Source organism: Phycodurus eques, chromosome 10 (genome assembly GCF_024500275.1).
Source record: "Phycodurus eques isolate BA_2022a chromosome 10, UOR_Pequ_1.1, whole genome shotgun sequence".
Classification (NCBI taxonomy): domain Eukaryota; kingdom Metazoa; phylum Chordata; class Actinopteri; order Syngnathiformes; family Syngnathidae; genus Phycodurus; species Phycodurus eques.
The window spans coordinates 11,053,236-11,069,549 of NC_084534.1; the positions used below are offsets into that span (position 1 = coordinate 11,053,236).

General features: G+C 39.6%; 1 protein-coding gene across 1 annotated transcript; it reads right to left on the bottom strand.

The window, feature by feature from the left end:
- Window positions 1-6,119: 6,119 nt before the first annotated feature.
- On the bottom strand, window positions 6,120-16,279 carry myorg (myogenesis regulating glycosidase (putative)). Its single transcript, XM_061687593.1, has 3 exons — window positions 16,223-16,279; window positions 12,960-13,321; window positions 6,120-9,330 (listed from the first exon to the last, which is right to left on the bottom strand). Exons 2-3 carry the CDS (start codon window positions 13,220-13,222, stop codon window positions 7,539-7,541), a joined length of 2,055 nt encoding a protein of 684 aa, XP_061543577.1. The 5' UTR covers window positions 13,223-13,321; window positions 16,223-16,279; the 3' UTR covers window positions 6,120-7,538.
- Window positions 16,280-16,314: the final 35 nt, after the last annotated feature.

Consider the following 16,314-nt stretch of genomic DNA (forward strand, 5'->3'; position numbering starts at 1 on the left):
TCAGAAAACATTCCATAGAAATTTTTGCTAAAAAGAATGGGAATGCACTGAATATTGTGAAGTTTATTTATTTATTTATTTATTTTACATACCTTATATATACAGTAAAGACATACTAAACGAACATACTAAAAACAAATGTGAGTCGTCTTCATATTTGGTGTCACTGTTGACTCATTCATTGATTTAGATTTCTTTTTTTATATTAAAGCCGGCTTGAAGATTTCTCAAAGGTTTTTCAATCCAAGATCCAAATAAGAAATGTCTGCATAAATCATGTGATCATAAAAAGACAAAGACCACAAAAGACCAATATATAGATTGTATGCTAGAAAATTAAAGCATTTTACCCTTCGACCCTATAAAATTTGACCTGCGACCCATAAGCCGGGTTTGCGAACCAATTTATATGTTTGTTTGTTTTTCCACAAAATTCAAGTTTCCTTATCGACAAACATAACATTTTTAAAAATTGCCATGCTCCTGGTTCTTGTAAACTCACAAATTCCCTTCACTCCCATTCACTCTCTTGCCAAGTGTTAAATATGGAACATTTTGGAACCCTTATTTGAGCGGCTTTAGGGCGAGAGGCGGGCTGACCTATCTATCACACGACTGACACAGAGGCAGACGACCATTCACACTCACCTACGGACCTCTTAAGAGTGTTGAATCAACCAAACACAAACACACATTACTTTTGGAGCACCTGGAGGGAAACCACACAAAGGGCAAACATGCAAACTCCATACTGAACATCCTAATATCTGAGTTGAGATTTAAACACAAAACCTTGCTGTGCTACTGTGCCACCCTGTCTACTTGATGCAATATTGAATTTAAAATGCAAGTGCAGTACAGTTTTACATTTTGTAATGCACAGAGATAAAAAAAAAAATAATCCGCCATTAAATGTACTGAATAGTGAAATCCATGAAGTTCTGTTCCAATTTCTGAACCTTTGAAGCGGTCAGTTGTTGGATGGGGGCTACGTTAGCGAGCATGCAGTATGTTCCACTGAGCACACGATAGCTCAGGGGATCAGCCCGTGTCCCTGACAGGAATGTGTTACTGAGTGTTGGCCTGTCCACTGAACAGAGCCGCGAGCCTCAGCTCACTGGCATTGGCCCGCCTACGGGTTATTCTTTATGGCTGTGTCGCTGAGAGGTTGGCTCTCTGCTGTGCAGCCCTCCAGATAGATGCTGGGACAGCGCAGGCCACGGGGCTGAAAATCCTATCAAGCACCAGTTCCAGGCCCTTGCACTGAGAAGATGAAGCACAACAGCATGCCAGGGGACACAGGCCAAACCTTTCTGGACCTCCATCACCAACCCCAAGCGCAATCCTCTTCTTTCACCACCCCCTCTCTCGACTCCTTCCCGTTTCCTTCCTTCTACAAGAAAAGACAGCAAGCTCAACCAGCCAGAATATGGAGTGTGGCCTTTGGGATCTGTGGTCCTCGCTTGTAAAATAAAGGACCCGACTGGCTGATTGATTGACCCTCACCGGTACCTGCCCCTCACATGTTCAACCTTCACTGTATGCCTTTTTATTCAGCCTTTGTTGACCAGACCTGCGTGAGCTTCTCTTAAATGCAGTATTTGATGGATGACACCAATTTTCCTTCGAAACCCAGATGAGCAACCCAGGAACCCTTCCCCTCCTTTGTTTCTCCTCAGGTAACCCCTGTGAGCATGAAGAAACAAGAGTTAGCGAAAATGGTATCAATCAAACATGCCAAAGTGTAATGTTTTCGTATGTATCTTGACTTCTTGGTCAACCTCTTGCCCAAAAGCAGAGTGAAAGTGTCTTGCCCATTACGTACTTTAGTCCATTTCACCATTGCTATAATATACTGTATGTTGAAATAACTGCTTCTACTGATTTGAACCTATTTTTTTACTGTACTGACATTCTTAATTTTTACGAAAGTTTTTAAAGGCTGGTGCCTGGTTAACTCCATAGCTATTGATCAGATTTGATGCATTGAATAGGCAGATGAAAAATGATGCATTCCTTTTACCCTCATTCAAACAAATTGGGTAAGAGTCAGGATATTTTCCTGGACTGATCACCTGTTCGTCACATAGATTACCATTCGCGTAGGTTCACATCAGCATTCATTCACAACCAGTGGCAGTTTTATTCATTTTTTTAGGTGACATGAGCAGTTCCCCAGGGTGATCTGCGAGGGGCGGAACGGCACGCCCCTGCTCTCCCGTCCGTTGATAAATAGATTTTGAATGTTCAGACGGCCACCTACGTTGTTTTTTAACTGGTTTTGGTCGGTAAACGCCCCCCAACCCTCTCCACGTCGACGATAGTCCGAGGGGGCCATAAACGAGGGGCGTCGCACCAGGGTGCCATTCAAATTAGTACCGTTACTGCTCACAACCTCAGAGATTCAAACTAAAAACCGTCATTCTTAACAATTTCAAAGTGCTTTTTTCTTGCCAGCACCAATGCATTACCATTCAGTGGATATTTGAAGGTACTTCAGAGACACTGGCTCAAGAGCTGTACTCATTCGCAGATGGACACACAGGTGGGATCACAGGTGGGGAAAGAAGGGGGGAGAGCCCTGCCAGTTTTGTTTGCTCATGCATTACTTGTGTGGTGTTGATGCAGTTTGTGTGTCCTCTCATCACATCTGGACGTACTCCACAGACATGTCAGATAACTGATCAATGAAGCTACACTGCACCCTCTTGGATGTTTGCAGCACTACACGGCCAGAAGAAAAATACACTTACATTTGGGTGTCAGTTTTTTGAAAAGGTTTAGACACAACTTCAAACTTTTGTGTTCCAATTCAGAAATACATGTATGAGGAAGATTCCCAAACTGTGTTGTTTTCTTCCTTTCCATACAGGAATTTCCTCCAATAGGCCCGGCATAAATGATCTCTCCAGCCTTAGATACAAACAATATGATTGCAGCCAAACCCAAAAAATATTATTGATCTCAACGAGACACGGACAGCTAATCAATGGATATATATCCTCCCCACACAGGCTTCATGACAAGATCAATTTAAAGAAAGATGAGGCATCAGTAACTCAAGTAAAATAATTTTGAAGCATATCTCCATGTTGTGTAATTAAATGAAATACAAAAACAAATGAAACAAAGTACAGTAGCAGTAAGAAGTGTATTGTGTGTACTAGCATTTGAAAAAAAAAATGCTCAATTTTGTTTTTAAAAATCTCAGTATCTAGCCTTAGACGTTTACTCTCTGCCCTCACACCATGAACGACCAGATGATTTATTGATCTGAACATTCTCCGTAGAACCTGCGTAATTGTTTCATTGCATCACCATTATCACCCCACGATGAGTCCGGTGTCACAAAGTTTGAAAAGTCCCTCAAGGGCGAATCTTTCAATGCTATATTGAAATGCATATTATTTTTCATACATTGCATACCTAAATTTGGTTCTTTTAACTTTTTTTCTCCAAGTCTGAAACTGATTTTTTAAAATTCTAAACATGGGCAAAATGCCTTACTGTATTACATGTGAAGATACTCTGCATTTTATGAAAATAAACTTTGCAGGACAGACTACAGTTAAAAACAGTTTACTTTAATTGCAAACAAAATAACAACACAGTAACAAACAAATACCACATTCTTACTATCAGTTGCTAACAAATAAGTGATCAAAAAAACAATACGCAAAGCAAAGTTCAGTCCCAGATAGTTCTTGTCATAAGGCAAGAGTGTCTGTGACAGAAATAGCAACTGAGTGAGAACTGCTATATATAGGCAGTACTGCTAGGCTGAAACTATGTGAGCGGTATACACAGATCCCACAGAGGTTAATGTGTAAGCTACATGTCAAAGTCCACAGTACGTATTAGTAGAAGACACACAGTGTAAAAAGAAGAATTCTTTATGGGAAAATAAAACCATTCGTGGAGGTAGCCTGGTCCAACTTAGACACACTTTAGGGAAAACAATTCCTTTGACTTAAAATAAAATAAAATTAAACTTGAACACCTTTGCATGCAGTACACATCATAATAAATATTTTAAAAGTCTATAATATAATACAAGTTTTAAAGGGATAAAGCTTTACACATTGTGCAGCTTTGGAAAATGGGGAAAATATTAGGTCTGAAGCATTTCTGTGGCTGTTAAGGGTGTTTTGACTGTGTTTTGCATTAAGAAGTAAGCCAAAACAATAAAATTAGAGCAATACCATTGATGAAAAGCAGTACAAATGAATATATGTTACCTCATAATATCACAGCTGAAAAATATTCCTATTTTCTTAAATCTAAACACACATGTAACATTATTTTCCCAAGCAAGGTAAGATTAACTATTGTTTCTTAACAAATGAATCATAATCTTGGTGGGGGCATAACAAGCTTTTTGTAGGATAAGAAAACACCCTAAAATAAACTACAGTATATTTAAGGATCCACGGTGCAAAATTCACTCAGAGAAATAAAGCCATCCTCCACTATGTCCTGATGGAATATACAGTGCCGTGTATTGACCACCTTCTCAAATTATTTTCTTTTTGCATAGTTTCCCCACTATAATGTTTAAGATCATCAAACAAATTTGAATATCAGACAAATTTAACCCAAGTGAAGTTAAAATGCTGTTTTTAAATGGTGATTTCATTTATTAAGGGAAAAAAACTATTCAAAGTTACCTGGCCCTGTGTGAAAAGGTAATTACTAAATCATTAATTAATTGTAGCTAATCACAATTTGTGGTTAATTTTCACTGATCACACCTAAAAGCCTGATTACCTCCAAACCTGTTCCGTCAAGAAATCACTTAAACAGAATCTGTCCCGACAAAATCAAGCTGGACAAAGAAAAAAAAGCTGCAACAAAATGACACGATCGATACAATTTCCAGAACAGTCGATAAATAAAGTAATTGACATCCATTAGTCTGGAAAGGGTTACAAAAGCCATTTCTAAAGATTTCGGATTCCGGAGAACCATAGAGCGCACCATTATCCTCACATGGAGAAAACATGGAACAGTGGTGAACATTCCCAGGAGTGGTCAGCCTACAAAGATTACCCCAAGAGAACAGCAATGACTAGTCCAGGAGGACACAAAGGAACTCAGGACAACTTCAAAAGAACTGCAGGCATCCTTTGCCTCAGTTAAGGTCAGTGTTAATGAGACAACAATAAGGAAGAGACTGGGCAAAAATGGCATCCATGGCAGTGCTCCAAGGCGAAAACCACTGCTGACAAAAAAGAACATAAAGGCTCATCTTACTTTTGCAAAAAAAAAAAAACATAGATGATTCCCAAGGCTTTTGAGAGAATATTGACTGGCTGACTGACGAGATGAAGGTTGACCTTTTTAGAAGGTGTGTGTCTCATTACATCTGGCGTAAATGTGGCACAGCATTTCATAAAAAGAACATCAAGCCAACAGTCAAACGTGGTGGTGGTAGTGTGATGGTCTTGGGTTGCTCGGCTCCTTCAGGACCTGGACAACTTGCTGTGATTGATGGAACCATTAATTTTATTTAACAGAAAATCCTGAAGGAGAAACGTTCAGCCATCAGCGATTGGCTGGTAACCAGTTCAGGGTGTACCCCGCCTCCTGCCCGATGACAGCTGGGATAGGCTCCAGCACGCCCGCGACCCTAGTGAGGAGAAGCGGCTCAGAAAATGGAAAAATGGATGGATGGATGTGATTATGGCTGCCACGATTAAATGAGCCTGATTGTTGGCGATTTTTTTTACATTTAAAATGCTGGCACTGCTGCATATGAAAAGGGCTTCATTTGCAGCAGTGCCTGCAACCTAGTCAGCTAGCCACCAGGGGGTGAATGCATGGTTAAGGCTTCATTAAGCTCTGGCACTGCACTCTGTTGCCAACTTCAAAATAAAAGCCTAAAATGGCATTGATGTCCAATATAATAAAATATGAAGAATTTATTTTGAAGTTGGCTCTCTCGGCACGTTGGTGGATAGGCGGCATGGAAGGGTCAGTGTTCATGGCACAACAATAAGGAAGAGATGGCAAAAATGGCATCCATGGCAGAGTTCCAAGGCGAAACCCACTGTTGACCAAAAAGAACATAAACGCTCGTCTTTTGCAAAAAAAAAAAAAAAAAAAAAAACATCTGAATGAGTCCCAAGACTGTTGGGAGAATATTAATTATATCGACTCACAAGATAACAGTTGAGCTTTTTGGAAGGCGTGTGTCTCGTTACATCTGGCATAAATGTAGCACAGCATGTAGTAAGACAATAACAATTGCTGCTGCCTTGACTTCAACTTTTCGGGTGGCTTCACCGCAATGAAAAAAACCCTGGAGTAAATAGAGAGAGAAATCACAACTGTCGAGCTCTTTGCAGTTTCTGACCGCTCATGACTGACCGATGGTCAAGCAGAACAATGGAGCCGTACCGTCCTTGACAATGCTTACAGCCTAATGTTATTGCCTTCCATGCATTAACTGTATTTGCTTCCATTAAGTTGTAATTCGTGATCGCATTTTGTAATCGCACATTTATTTATTTAGCCCTTGCTAACGTAGAATTTGGGGTACATTTATTTTTTCAATTATTATCGTGTATTCTTATTGAAAGATTCATTCTGAACTGAAAATTACTACATATTGTTTGTTAAAAAGTAGTGCAATAAAAATTGAGATTTTTTCCTAACATGAGGAATAATTGTGATTAATAATCGTGATTACAACACTGATCAAAAATATTCGTGATTATTATTTTTGGCCATAATCGTGCAGCCTTTGCGTCACAAAAGACAAATAAATCTGTTACCAGTCACTTCAAACTGAGCCTGAGTGAAGGGCTTACTGTACCTGAGAAAGAGTATCAAATGTTTACTACCCAGCAACTAACTTTTTCGAAGTTTTCATAGTTATTGTCTGTGCTATAACTGTATGTTGAACAATACAAAATATTATGAAGATCAATGCTTTACAAAAAGCTTAAAGCAAAATGTGCAATTATATTTGCAGTCAAAATTATTCAACCCCAATTTTAGATTACATTTTTAAAATGTATAAACTTTCAAGTGATCAGTATTAGATACATTATATAAGTTGTGTTTACTGAAATAGTTTTTTCATTGAAAACTACTGCACGTTTGTAAACTCTACAAATAAATAAAATATGCAGAGGGGGTTTACTAATTTTGAGAGCAATTGTATACCTGTCAGTACACTAAGAAAATTAGTTACAGTAAAATAATCTCATGCGTACAAGTAATGGCACCTTTCCCCTCATCTTCTATATATAATTGCAGAGTTATGTCTTGATTCACAGTAAGTACATTTCATCTGAAGACATATTGACAACGTACTGACTATACATAAAATGGTCTTTCTATCTTTCACTCAAATTGTTGGAAAAACATGAACTCTTAAAATTTAAGGCTCTTGGGTGAGGTTTTGAGGCTATATGAGAGACTATTTAAATTTGAACTGAGACCTGTTTCATGACAAGCCTGAAAAATAAAAAAAATAAAAAAATAAAAATGAATTTTCTAACCAAGTTCTTTAACTTTGAAATCCCTTCTTTCTACACCCAGACAAAGTAAGCAATTTCATCCAAATCTATAGGATAATCTGTGAGGTGCAGTGGCTCTTTGATATCAAACCTCTCCCCTTTATAGCTTTTCCAGCGACCAGCAGGGAGATAAATATCACGCTCTTGCTTTCCAGGTTCTAAAACAGGTGCTACCATGAGATCATCTCCAATCAGAAATTGAGAGTCTATTTTATAGGCGGTTTCATCACCTGTGGCAATCCACCACAACGGTCGTATAATTGGGTCTCCGGTGTCCAGCACCTCACCAGCCAGCTCCAAGACCCGCGGTGCTACAATACTCTGATGGAGAGCGGTGTATTTGCGAGCAATTTCAACAACCTCATTGTCATAGGCCCATGGTGGGATAGAAAACTGCATGGAGGGCATGAATGCTGACAACTCCAGCCAACGGATATAGAGTTCTCGGTCAGGTAATGCCCGATTTCCATCAGTGCGGTTCAGATAGGCATTTCCTCCTATCATGTCGGGTAGAATGAACTGATAACCCAGAATGCTGATGGTGAGCACAGTGGGGATAAGAGACTTGAGTCCCAACTCATAGCCCCACACAGAGTCCCTATCAATAGGCCTAAAGAAACAAGATATGTTCTGAGACTGGTAGCCACTCCGTAGCTCCGCTCTGTCATTGTAGGGAATGGCCATCTCTGTGTAACGTCTTGTGAAAAAGCTTGGATCCCGAATGGGGGTTTTGGTGCTAAACTTCCATGGCAAGTAGTTGGTCTCACCTGCATCAAACTTGAAAGAAGACACCCCATATTTAGAGCGAAGAGAACGCAGCTGGGAGGCAAACCAATCACGAGCCTCTGGGTCTGTGAAGTCCACAATTCCACCAATTCCATTCCACCAGCGGACTAAAGCTGGCAGCTGACCTGTAGGCTCCCGGACAAACAGGCCTCTCTCCACACAAGTATGGAAGTTCTCTGAGTTGTAGTTCACAAAAGGGTGGATCCAGAGAGACACAAGAAATCCATCAGATTTAAGCTTTTGAAACATGGATGAGGCATTGGGGAACTTTATTGGGTCAAACTCAAATTCTCCATAGCGGTGTGTGTAGCGGTCATCTAATTCCAGGTGGCTGCAGTTAAAGTTATATTTCCGGATGTTGGCAGCATACGTTAAAAGCTTTTCTTGATCAATGTCTGTCTTATGAAGTGCCCAAGTGGACCAGATAGGGTGCTGAAACATGGCTTTGGCAGGCACTTTATTTGGTTTATTGAAGTATCGACGAACCATGTACTTGTGAATGGATGTCACATCCAAACCAACACATACTCTGTAGCTAAGTTCAGCACATGGAGCCTCCCCTGGGTTTGGCTTGAAGGGACTGTCGTTGTATCTTGCTTGGAAGTACATGGTTTTCTCTGTGTCATTCCAGCCCAAGTGGAACGGCACTGAATTATTAATTTTGATGGCGGTAGCATTCGATGAAAGCCAATAGCTCTCCAAGATTCCTCCAAACTCATTGCGATTGGAGTAGATGTCACTAGTAACAAAGGGTTTTGGAGACTGTTGACCAGAGATGGAAATAGGCCAATGTTGAATAGCTGACACCGCACCACCATACCAGTGGGCAAACTTGTATGTCATTGCGTGTGCGACAGAAACGTCGGGAACCAGCTCCTCCCAACGCACACGGTAGCACTGCACCGTGTCTTTCGGCCGAACCGTCTCAATGAAGAAGTTGAGGCTTCTATCAGTCGTGCGTCCACAGCTAAGAAGCTCCCCTTCTTTGGTGCAAGAGTCCAAATCCAATGTCCCTGACCTGCAGACATTTAGACATGTTTTATGTTTATACAGGGCAACGTGTTCCTGAGTTCTTCAATAATTAAGCATTTAACACTCAACTAAAGTACAAATCGCAACTCGGAAGGGGCATTACAACTGATTGTCAATCCAGTGTATGCGCAACCCACTTCCAGATTTGGCAAAACGGGTAAAAGTACTTCCTCCTCGCTTGGGTGAATGTCGAAGGGGACCGTGATATCGCACCCATGGGAACTTTAAACATCTACAGGCTTTTTTTTTAAACACAAGATGTCACCACTGAGCCACCAACGATAACAATAGCCGATGCTAAAAGTTAGTCTTAGTTTAGTTCATTTGTGTTTCATATCCTATTTGAATAAATAAATTATATACATGTATTTAACTTTTTTCTGAAGACAACAGCCATAAAGAAAAAACATTTTAGCAAGTTCGGCTTCAAACAATCATGTCGTCAAACCTAGTTATCCCGTTAACATAGCATACACAGGAAGTTAGCTATCTCTTTTTCCGCATTGGTCATGTGACGTTCTGCATATAGGGCTATATTCTCCCGTATGCTCAAGTCAGAAAAGGCGCGCAGCTCCACGCTTTTCCCTCTGCGCCCGTTCTGCCGTACACTTAAGTCTATCACTTGCATGTCTTCTAGCCATGTGCGCACTTTGGGTGGAGTAACGCTAAAATGTGGGCGTTACCTCTCATATCGGGCCTTGCGCGTACTCTGCCCAAGACTTAAGCAGGTTTCCACTTGCACACTACAGAGGCTGCAGTAAGTCTGGCGCCCCAGGAAGGTGAAACATCATATTGCACATTTTGATTCACTTGCGTGCACCAAGCCTCCGGCTGCTGGTGGGGGCGCGGCAACTGACGTTGCATGCTGACGGACACCTGGCCCATATACGCTCACCGACTGCCCAATGCCCATAATGTGTCCCTGCCACATTACGCCGATCAACAGCAGAACATCGAAATATTATGTCATATTAATTAAATAATTTTCATGTTCGAGCTGTGAGCGGCATTTTCATTTCAAACATAATGCATGGCAGCTCAGGAGTTTGTCTGGAAGTGCTGCACAACTGCAGTCATCTTAATGGCACGGTGTGTTAGATTTTGAATAATTCTGTGCAAATTTGATCTCATTGTCGGTCGTAAAATCCATTTAAGTGACACGCCGGCATGTGTGGCGCCGGTATAGTTGCTGGGCAATGCTGATCAACAGCTGGCCACTCGCTTTATTGATGCCCTTCCAAACATCGATTAAATGAGATATAATATAGTGCAGTGTTTATTTAATAGAGTAGGTATAGAGAGAGAATACAAAAACACATACTCCTTTAAAGTAGCCTGTTCGACGAGTGGTGCCCACGTCTCACTGGACAGACGCCAACTTCCGTAAATCCGCACAAGGGTTAATTTCACAATAAAAGTGTGACATATTGCCCAAATGGATTTCAATGGCATTCACAAGTTTCAGGAAAACTCCACATTCCGGGAATTCTACCCACCTGCACACTTCAATGAGTCATGCCCCTCAAGCCCTTACGCGCAAACTGGCCGGGTACGCGCAAGGGGTGTGTCAGAAGTCATTATGGGAGAATCAGTGGATCTTGAAAATGCACAAGCAAGGTGCGTAAAATACTGACTTACGCACCCACTGGAACATATGGCCCTTAGCGAATTGAGATTAACTGTGAGTTGGAGCAATTGAGAAAAAACTTTGATACTTGGGTGCAACCAATAGAGGCACAGTTGACTGTAAAGAAGACCAACCCATGGGAAGTTACGCTATATCCACATAGACTTGTACTATGCCACAACTCCTTTGGGCAACATTAGTCTACTCAATAGACTATTGCACTATAATATATTTAAAAAATATATATTAAACAAATAATTGATTGCTGTTTCCCCCATAGCTGATCAAGCAGATGTAGTCAACTGCTCACCCCTAATTGCAAAACTTTTACTCACGCTAATAACTACTGACTGTAACCCCCTGATGAATGGCCACAGAAATAAAACAATTGTGAGTGAAAATGCTAGTTAACACATAACAAGGGACCAACATAAACACCAAGATACCATCCATACAGTATACAGCATCAACCCTGTGACATCTCAACATTTTGGATGCTCAGCTACCAAACTTAACAGGTCATTTTGGTTCAAAATGGTACGGTAGGTGGATGGCGATTCCTGCATCATTTATAAATACAGTGACATCCATTCCATTCTATTCTTTTTACAATACGGAAGTAACAACTTTCTTTCCATCAATCAATTGAGAGTAGTGTTTAAAGTGCCACCATTCATAAGCAAATTGTACCCTATTACTGAAAATGATACCCTTGCTCAAGAGCATTGAAAAAAAAAAAACATTGGATATTTTGGGGCTCATTATAATAGAAATGCCAAAAAATGGCTATGTTTTCGCAGTGACTCGAATCATGTTTCACCACCTTTGCTTCTTAAGCACTTAATTAAAATAATATGTTCATGTTTCTACTATGTACTGAAAATCAGTAATTAAAATTTCCAAAGAACATTTACCATGTTGGTATTTCTTTACAACTTCACACTAGTCATGCCTTGGCATCATTCTTAAATTGCTTTTCCATTTTCTTGACTTTGATCTTTTTATGGAAAAAGTATCTGAACATGTGATATCTGGTCAGTATTTGCACAGAGAAATGGATGCCATAATTTCTCATGTATAATGCGCACCCCCAAAGTTGACCTCCAAATTCTGGAAAACCCTTCTACCTATGTATAATGCATTTTTACAATGCATGATTTTGCTTCTATCCATATGATCAAAACATGAAGTACCATCTGTATTTTGTCAGTTTTTTTCAAATAATTATTCAGAAGTTAAGCACTTTATTTGAACACGTAATCCTTTTTTTAATTTACTTGCTCTTATTTTGAAATTCACAGCCTGACTTTTATTTAGTAAATTAGAAGACACACAGTTTTGCTCATATATTTGATTACCCAGGCAGAATTTGTAATATGGGTAGAATTCTTTGAAGAAAAAATGAAGGACCAGGCAAAATACATTTAATTTTATGTGCATGATATTCAAATTAAACGGTCAAGCATTTCAGTAAAGCATTATCATTAAACAAAACATAACCATAATAACTGTACATATATGCATTCATACGTACCCCTCTCACATTGGAATTAAAGTGTAGGCTACCTTTTTAAAGTGCAGGCTACCTATTTTATAACCAGTAGGTGGCAGTGGCATATTAGAATGAAAGTGTACACCTTTCTCATAACCTCTAGTGGGCAGGGGCATTTTTGAATGAAAGTGTACAGCATTTTTATAACCACTGGATGGTGGCATACATTTATAAAATGTGAAAGTTTTTTTCCATTTGCCCCTATACCTATGTATAATGCGCATGATTGACTTTTGACAAAAAACATTTTTTTTGGGGGGGGGATGTGCATTATACACGAGAAATTACGGTAACTGGTTCTTTTACTGAGTTAAGAAAAGTGTCAAAATTCAGTTACTGCAACAACAGACATTTCACTTAAACTCAAATAGTGGCCAGGGTATGAATCATTTTGGTCTTGATTGTATGGCTCAGAAATTGACCAAAAGCTACTCACCTAAAATCCATTCTGAAAACAATAGCTCCTCCCTGATTGCGGATAATGTAGCCATCTTTATTTAAATCCAGCAGCTGAGTCTTTAGCAGCTCAGCTTTTCGCAGCGAAGCAATGTAATAAGACCATGCAGACACTGCTGCAATCACCAACACCAGGCCAAGAACTCCTGCTCCAACTAAGGGTCTGGTGTCCTTGCTGTGTTTCTGCTTGGGGATAACATCTGTTATTGTGCCACCCACTCCCCCGGGTACAACCTGGTACATGACTTGTGCTGTTCAATGGACAAATCCTTGACTTGACACTCAATAGATCATGGAATTGTTCTCAAGCGAGTCCTCTTTGTTGCTCTCCGGTACAGTTGTCTGTTTGTGATAAGAGAGAGATTTGATGTCAGGGCTACATTATTTTAACACTGATATGTTTTATGATAACAATGCATTTGCCTTTGTACACAACATCACCTTCTTAATAAATACAGTACATTAAAGCAAGAGGGTACACATAGATTCTTGCAACCTATTTCTTTGGAGTACTTTTGTAAGTTCAAAGCCTCTGTTGCAGTATATTCTCAACAGCATAATCTTTATTGATACATCAAGTGATTTCACAGCAAAAGATGTAAACTTAAAAAAAATGTTTCAGAATTAAACAACAAATCTACTCCCAATTGCCCACAAGATGATAAGTTGGACTTTCCCTGCTGAATTCTAAACATACAAGTTCAACTCAAGTCATTTGTATGTGAGGAAGTAGAGGCAGAGAGGGGGGTTTGGTCTTTAGAGCTGTGCCAGTCGAAAGGGGCAGAAGAACGCATACTAAAACTTGTGCTTCATCATGCAAAACAAAACCAAATAAGGTGGAAGTATACTGACTGCTTTTGGCCAATTTAAATACTTAGAAGAATACAGAACAATAAACACACAGAGACACATCTGCATTTTGAATGTGTACAGTACATCCTAACATTGTAGCTGCAGATTGTATTAACTGCGGATTACAATTCACATCAGATAAAAGGTAAGCCAGTGCTTTGTAATTCCCCTTACTATTAATTACCAATCGGATTCACTGATTCTGTGTTCAACCACCCTCAGTATGGATTTTCCCCAAGCAACAGAAGTAATAAGATAAAGCCATCATTAATTAACCTAGTGCTGAAAACCGGTTCCTCTCCAGCTGCAGTGCTAAGGCAGGAAGAAGACAAATAGGAAAAAAAGGAAGGCTGGAGGGGACGAACTGTGTGGTTTTGGCCATTTTGTGTAGGTGTCAGTGCCCAATTACGATTAGCGCTTATATCGGCTTTCCAACCCATATCTGACATCAGTGTTTACATGTACTGAACACCTGCACAACCCACATGTGAACATGCACAACATGCAGGTAAACAACCACCCAAGTGTTAACATTGGGCTGCAACAACACAGAAGTACAACAATAATTAAATCATAAAAATATTAACCTTACATTGAAGTGGCCTGGACAGACTTAGGCATATTATGCAGATATCCAAGTCAAATCAGGTTACTTTTAAATATGTCAAACATAAGTCCCACTTTACACACACATGGGCAAAATTGTAGAAGGAAAAACAAACGATGGTCATTGAAATAACTTGACTGACGTTAGTGGAATTACGTGTCCTTTGGAAAGACGAAACAAAACTGGAGCAAGTCACATCAGCTTTAGGTTTACAGAAAAAAATGAAACATACAATGAAAAACAAAACATTTACTGTGAAAAATGGAGGAGGCTCGGTTACTGTATGTTCTGGGGCTGCATTGAAAAATCTGGCACAGGGCGTCTTGAATCTGTGCAGGGTACACTTAAATCTAAAGACTATTAAGTCATTCTGGAGAGAAATGTACCACCTAGTGTCAGAAAGCTTGGTCTCAGTGAAGGTCATGGGTCATATATTACAGGATAAAGACCTCAAATACACAACTAATAACCACCAAGAATTGCTAAGAACAAAACATTGGACTATTCTGAAGAGACTTGATCTAAATATTATTAAATATCTAATAGATGCAGACTAGAGATACAGTAGGTGGACCAGATTGCTCGATGAGTCGGCCAAAAGACCGGACGAAAGGTGTGCCGCTTTCACTGTAAGACGCAGAAATTGTTTGATTGCAGTACGTCGCAATAGGTTGTGCAAAAAACAAAAACAAAGAAAATCAGTTATCAGACTAGTTTATTTCCAAGTATTTGCTTGGATCACAAAAATAATAATTTCATTATTATTTTTCACTCATGTTCCATTTATTGGTACTTTTGTCAGTTTCAAGTTATTTCAGTGACCATTGGGAGTTTTTTTTCTTTCTGTAACAGAAGCGCACCAACAATTTTGTCCATGTGTATATGCTGACAAAGGTTATCCTAAATGTGCTTTTGAAAAAGCAGTTTGTACACGAGTGCCATGTTGTACTGTGCAAAATGACATTGCCAATTATTGACATGGCATGTCTACGGTGGCATTTGGAGTATATTTTGCAGGAATCTGTACGGTTTTGAAAACATCTCATTTGATGCGTAAATAAATGCACATCGGGTTATCATTTTCGGGGGTTCATTGATTATTCATTGTTCACTATCACAATTTCTCAACATTGTCAATAATCAATGTTCAATCAGCAAACAAACAAACAAAAATCTGCCAATCAATGATTCATTTACTCAAAAGTAGTCATATGTCAAACTTCGGTTTACGAAGCTCTTGAAACCAACGTGCTTAGCCATAACTTTGCATGCTGTTATTATTTTGCACTCAAATGATCCATTTTGCTGCTGAATATTATTTCCAAAGCCATTGGTCTCATTATTATTCACTCTGGCCAGTCACTGACATTGCCAAAGGACATTTGTCCTCTTCTTTATTAGTCATGTTGTGTGAGAAAGATCAAGATCTGCATTCCCATCGATTGTGACAGTGACAATAAACACATGAAAACATGCTGATAGAGTCACAACGCGAGCTTGAGAGAAATAACTGGACGTGGACAATTACGTGTACGTCATCGAGATAATTAAAACCCCTTTTTTATCATGATTAAAATAGGACACAGATGGCGAACAAAGCGATACATACAGCACATGCACGACTTCTCAGCGCAGTAAGTCACGCAGCCGTTATTTGAGTGTGCATGTTTTGAGGGCACTGTGCCAAACTTAACGGTAGCAAAATAACATTAAATCCCCTGCAAGTAGACACCGACAATTCCAGCGTATTAATATGCTTCAAAATAATCATATTTTTTCCCTACCGAACCATGAAGAAGCGAACCAGGATCGACTTGCTTTGCCACACAACTCGAAGTCACATTAAGAAAAGAAAAAACAAAAAAAAACAGAAAAG

Coding starts and splice junctions, on each gene's coding strand:
- myorg (XM_061687593.1), bottom strand. CDS start 13,222: ATGTACCAGGTTGTACCCGGGGGAGTGGGTGGCACAATAACAGATGTT. Junction 9,331..12,959: donor GTTTTCAGAATGGATTTTAG/GTGAGTAGCTTT, acceptor AAATGTCTGCAG/GTCAGGGACATTGGATTTGG.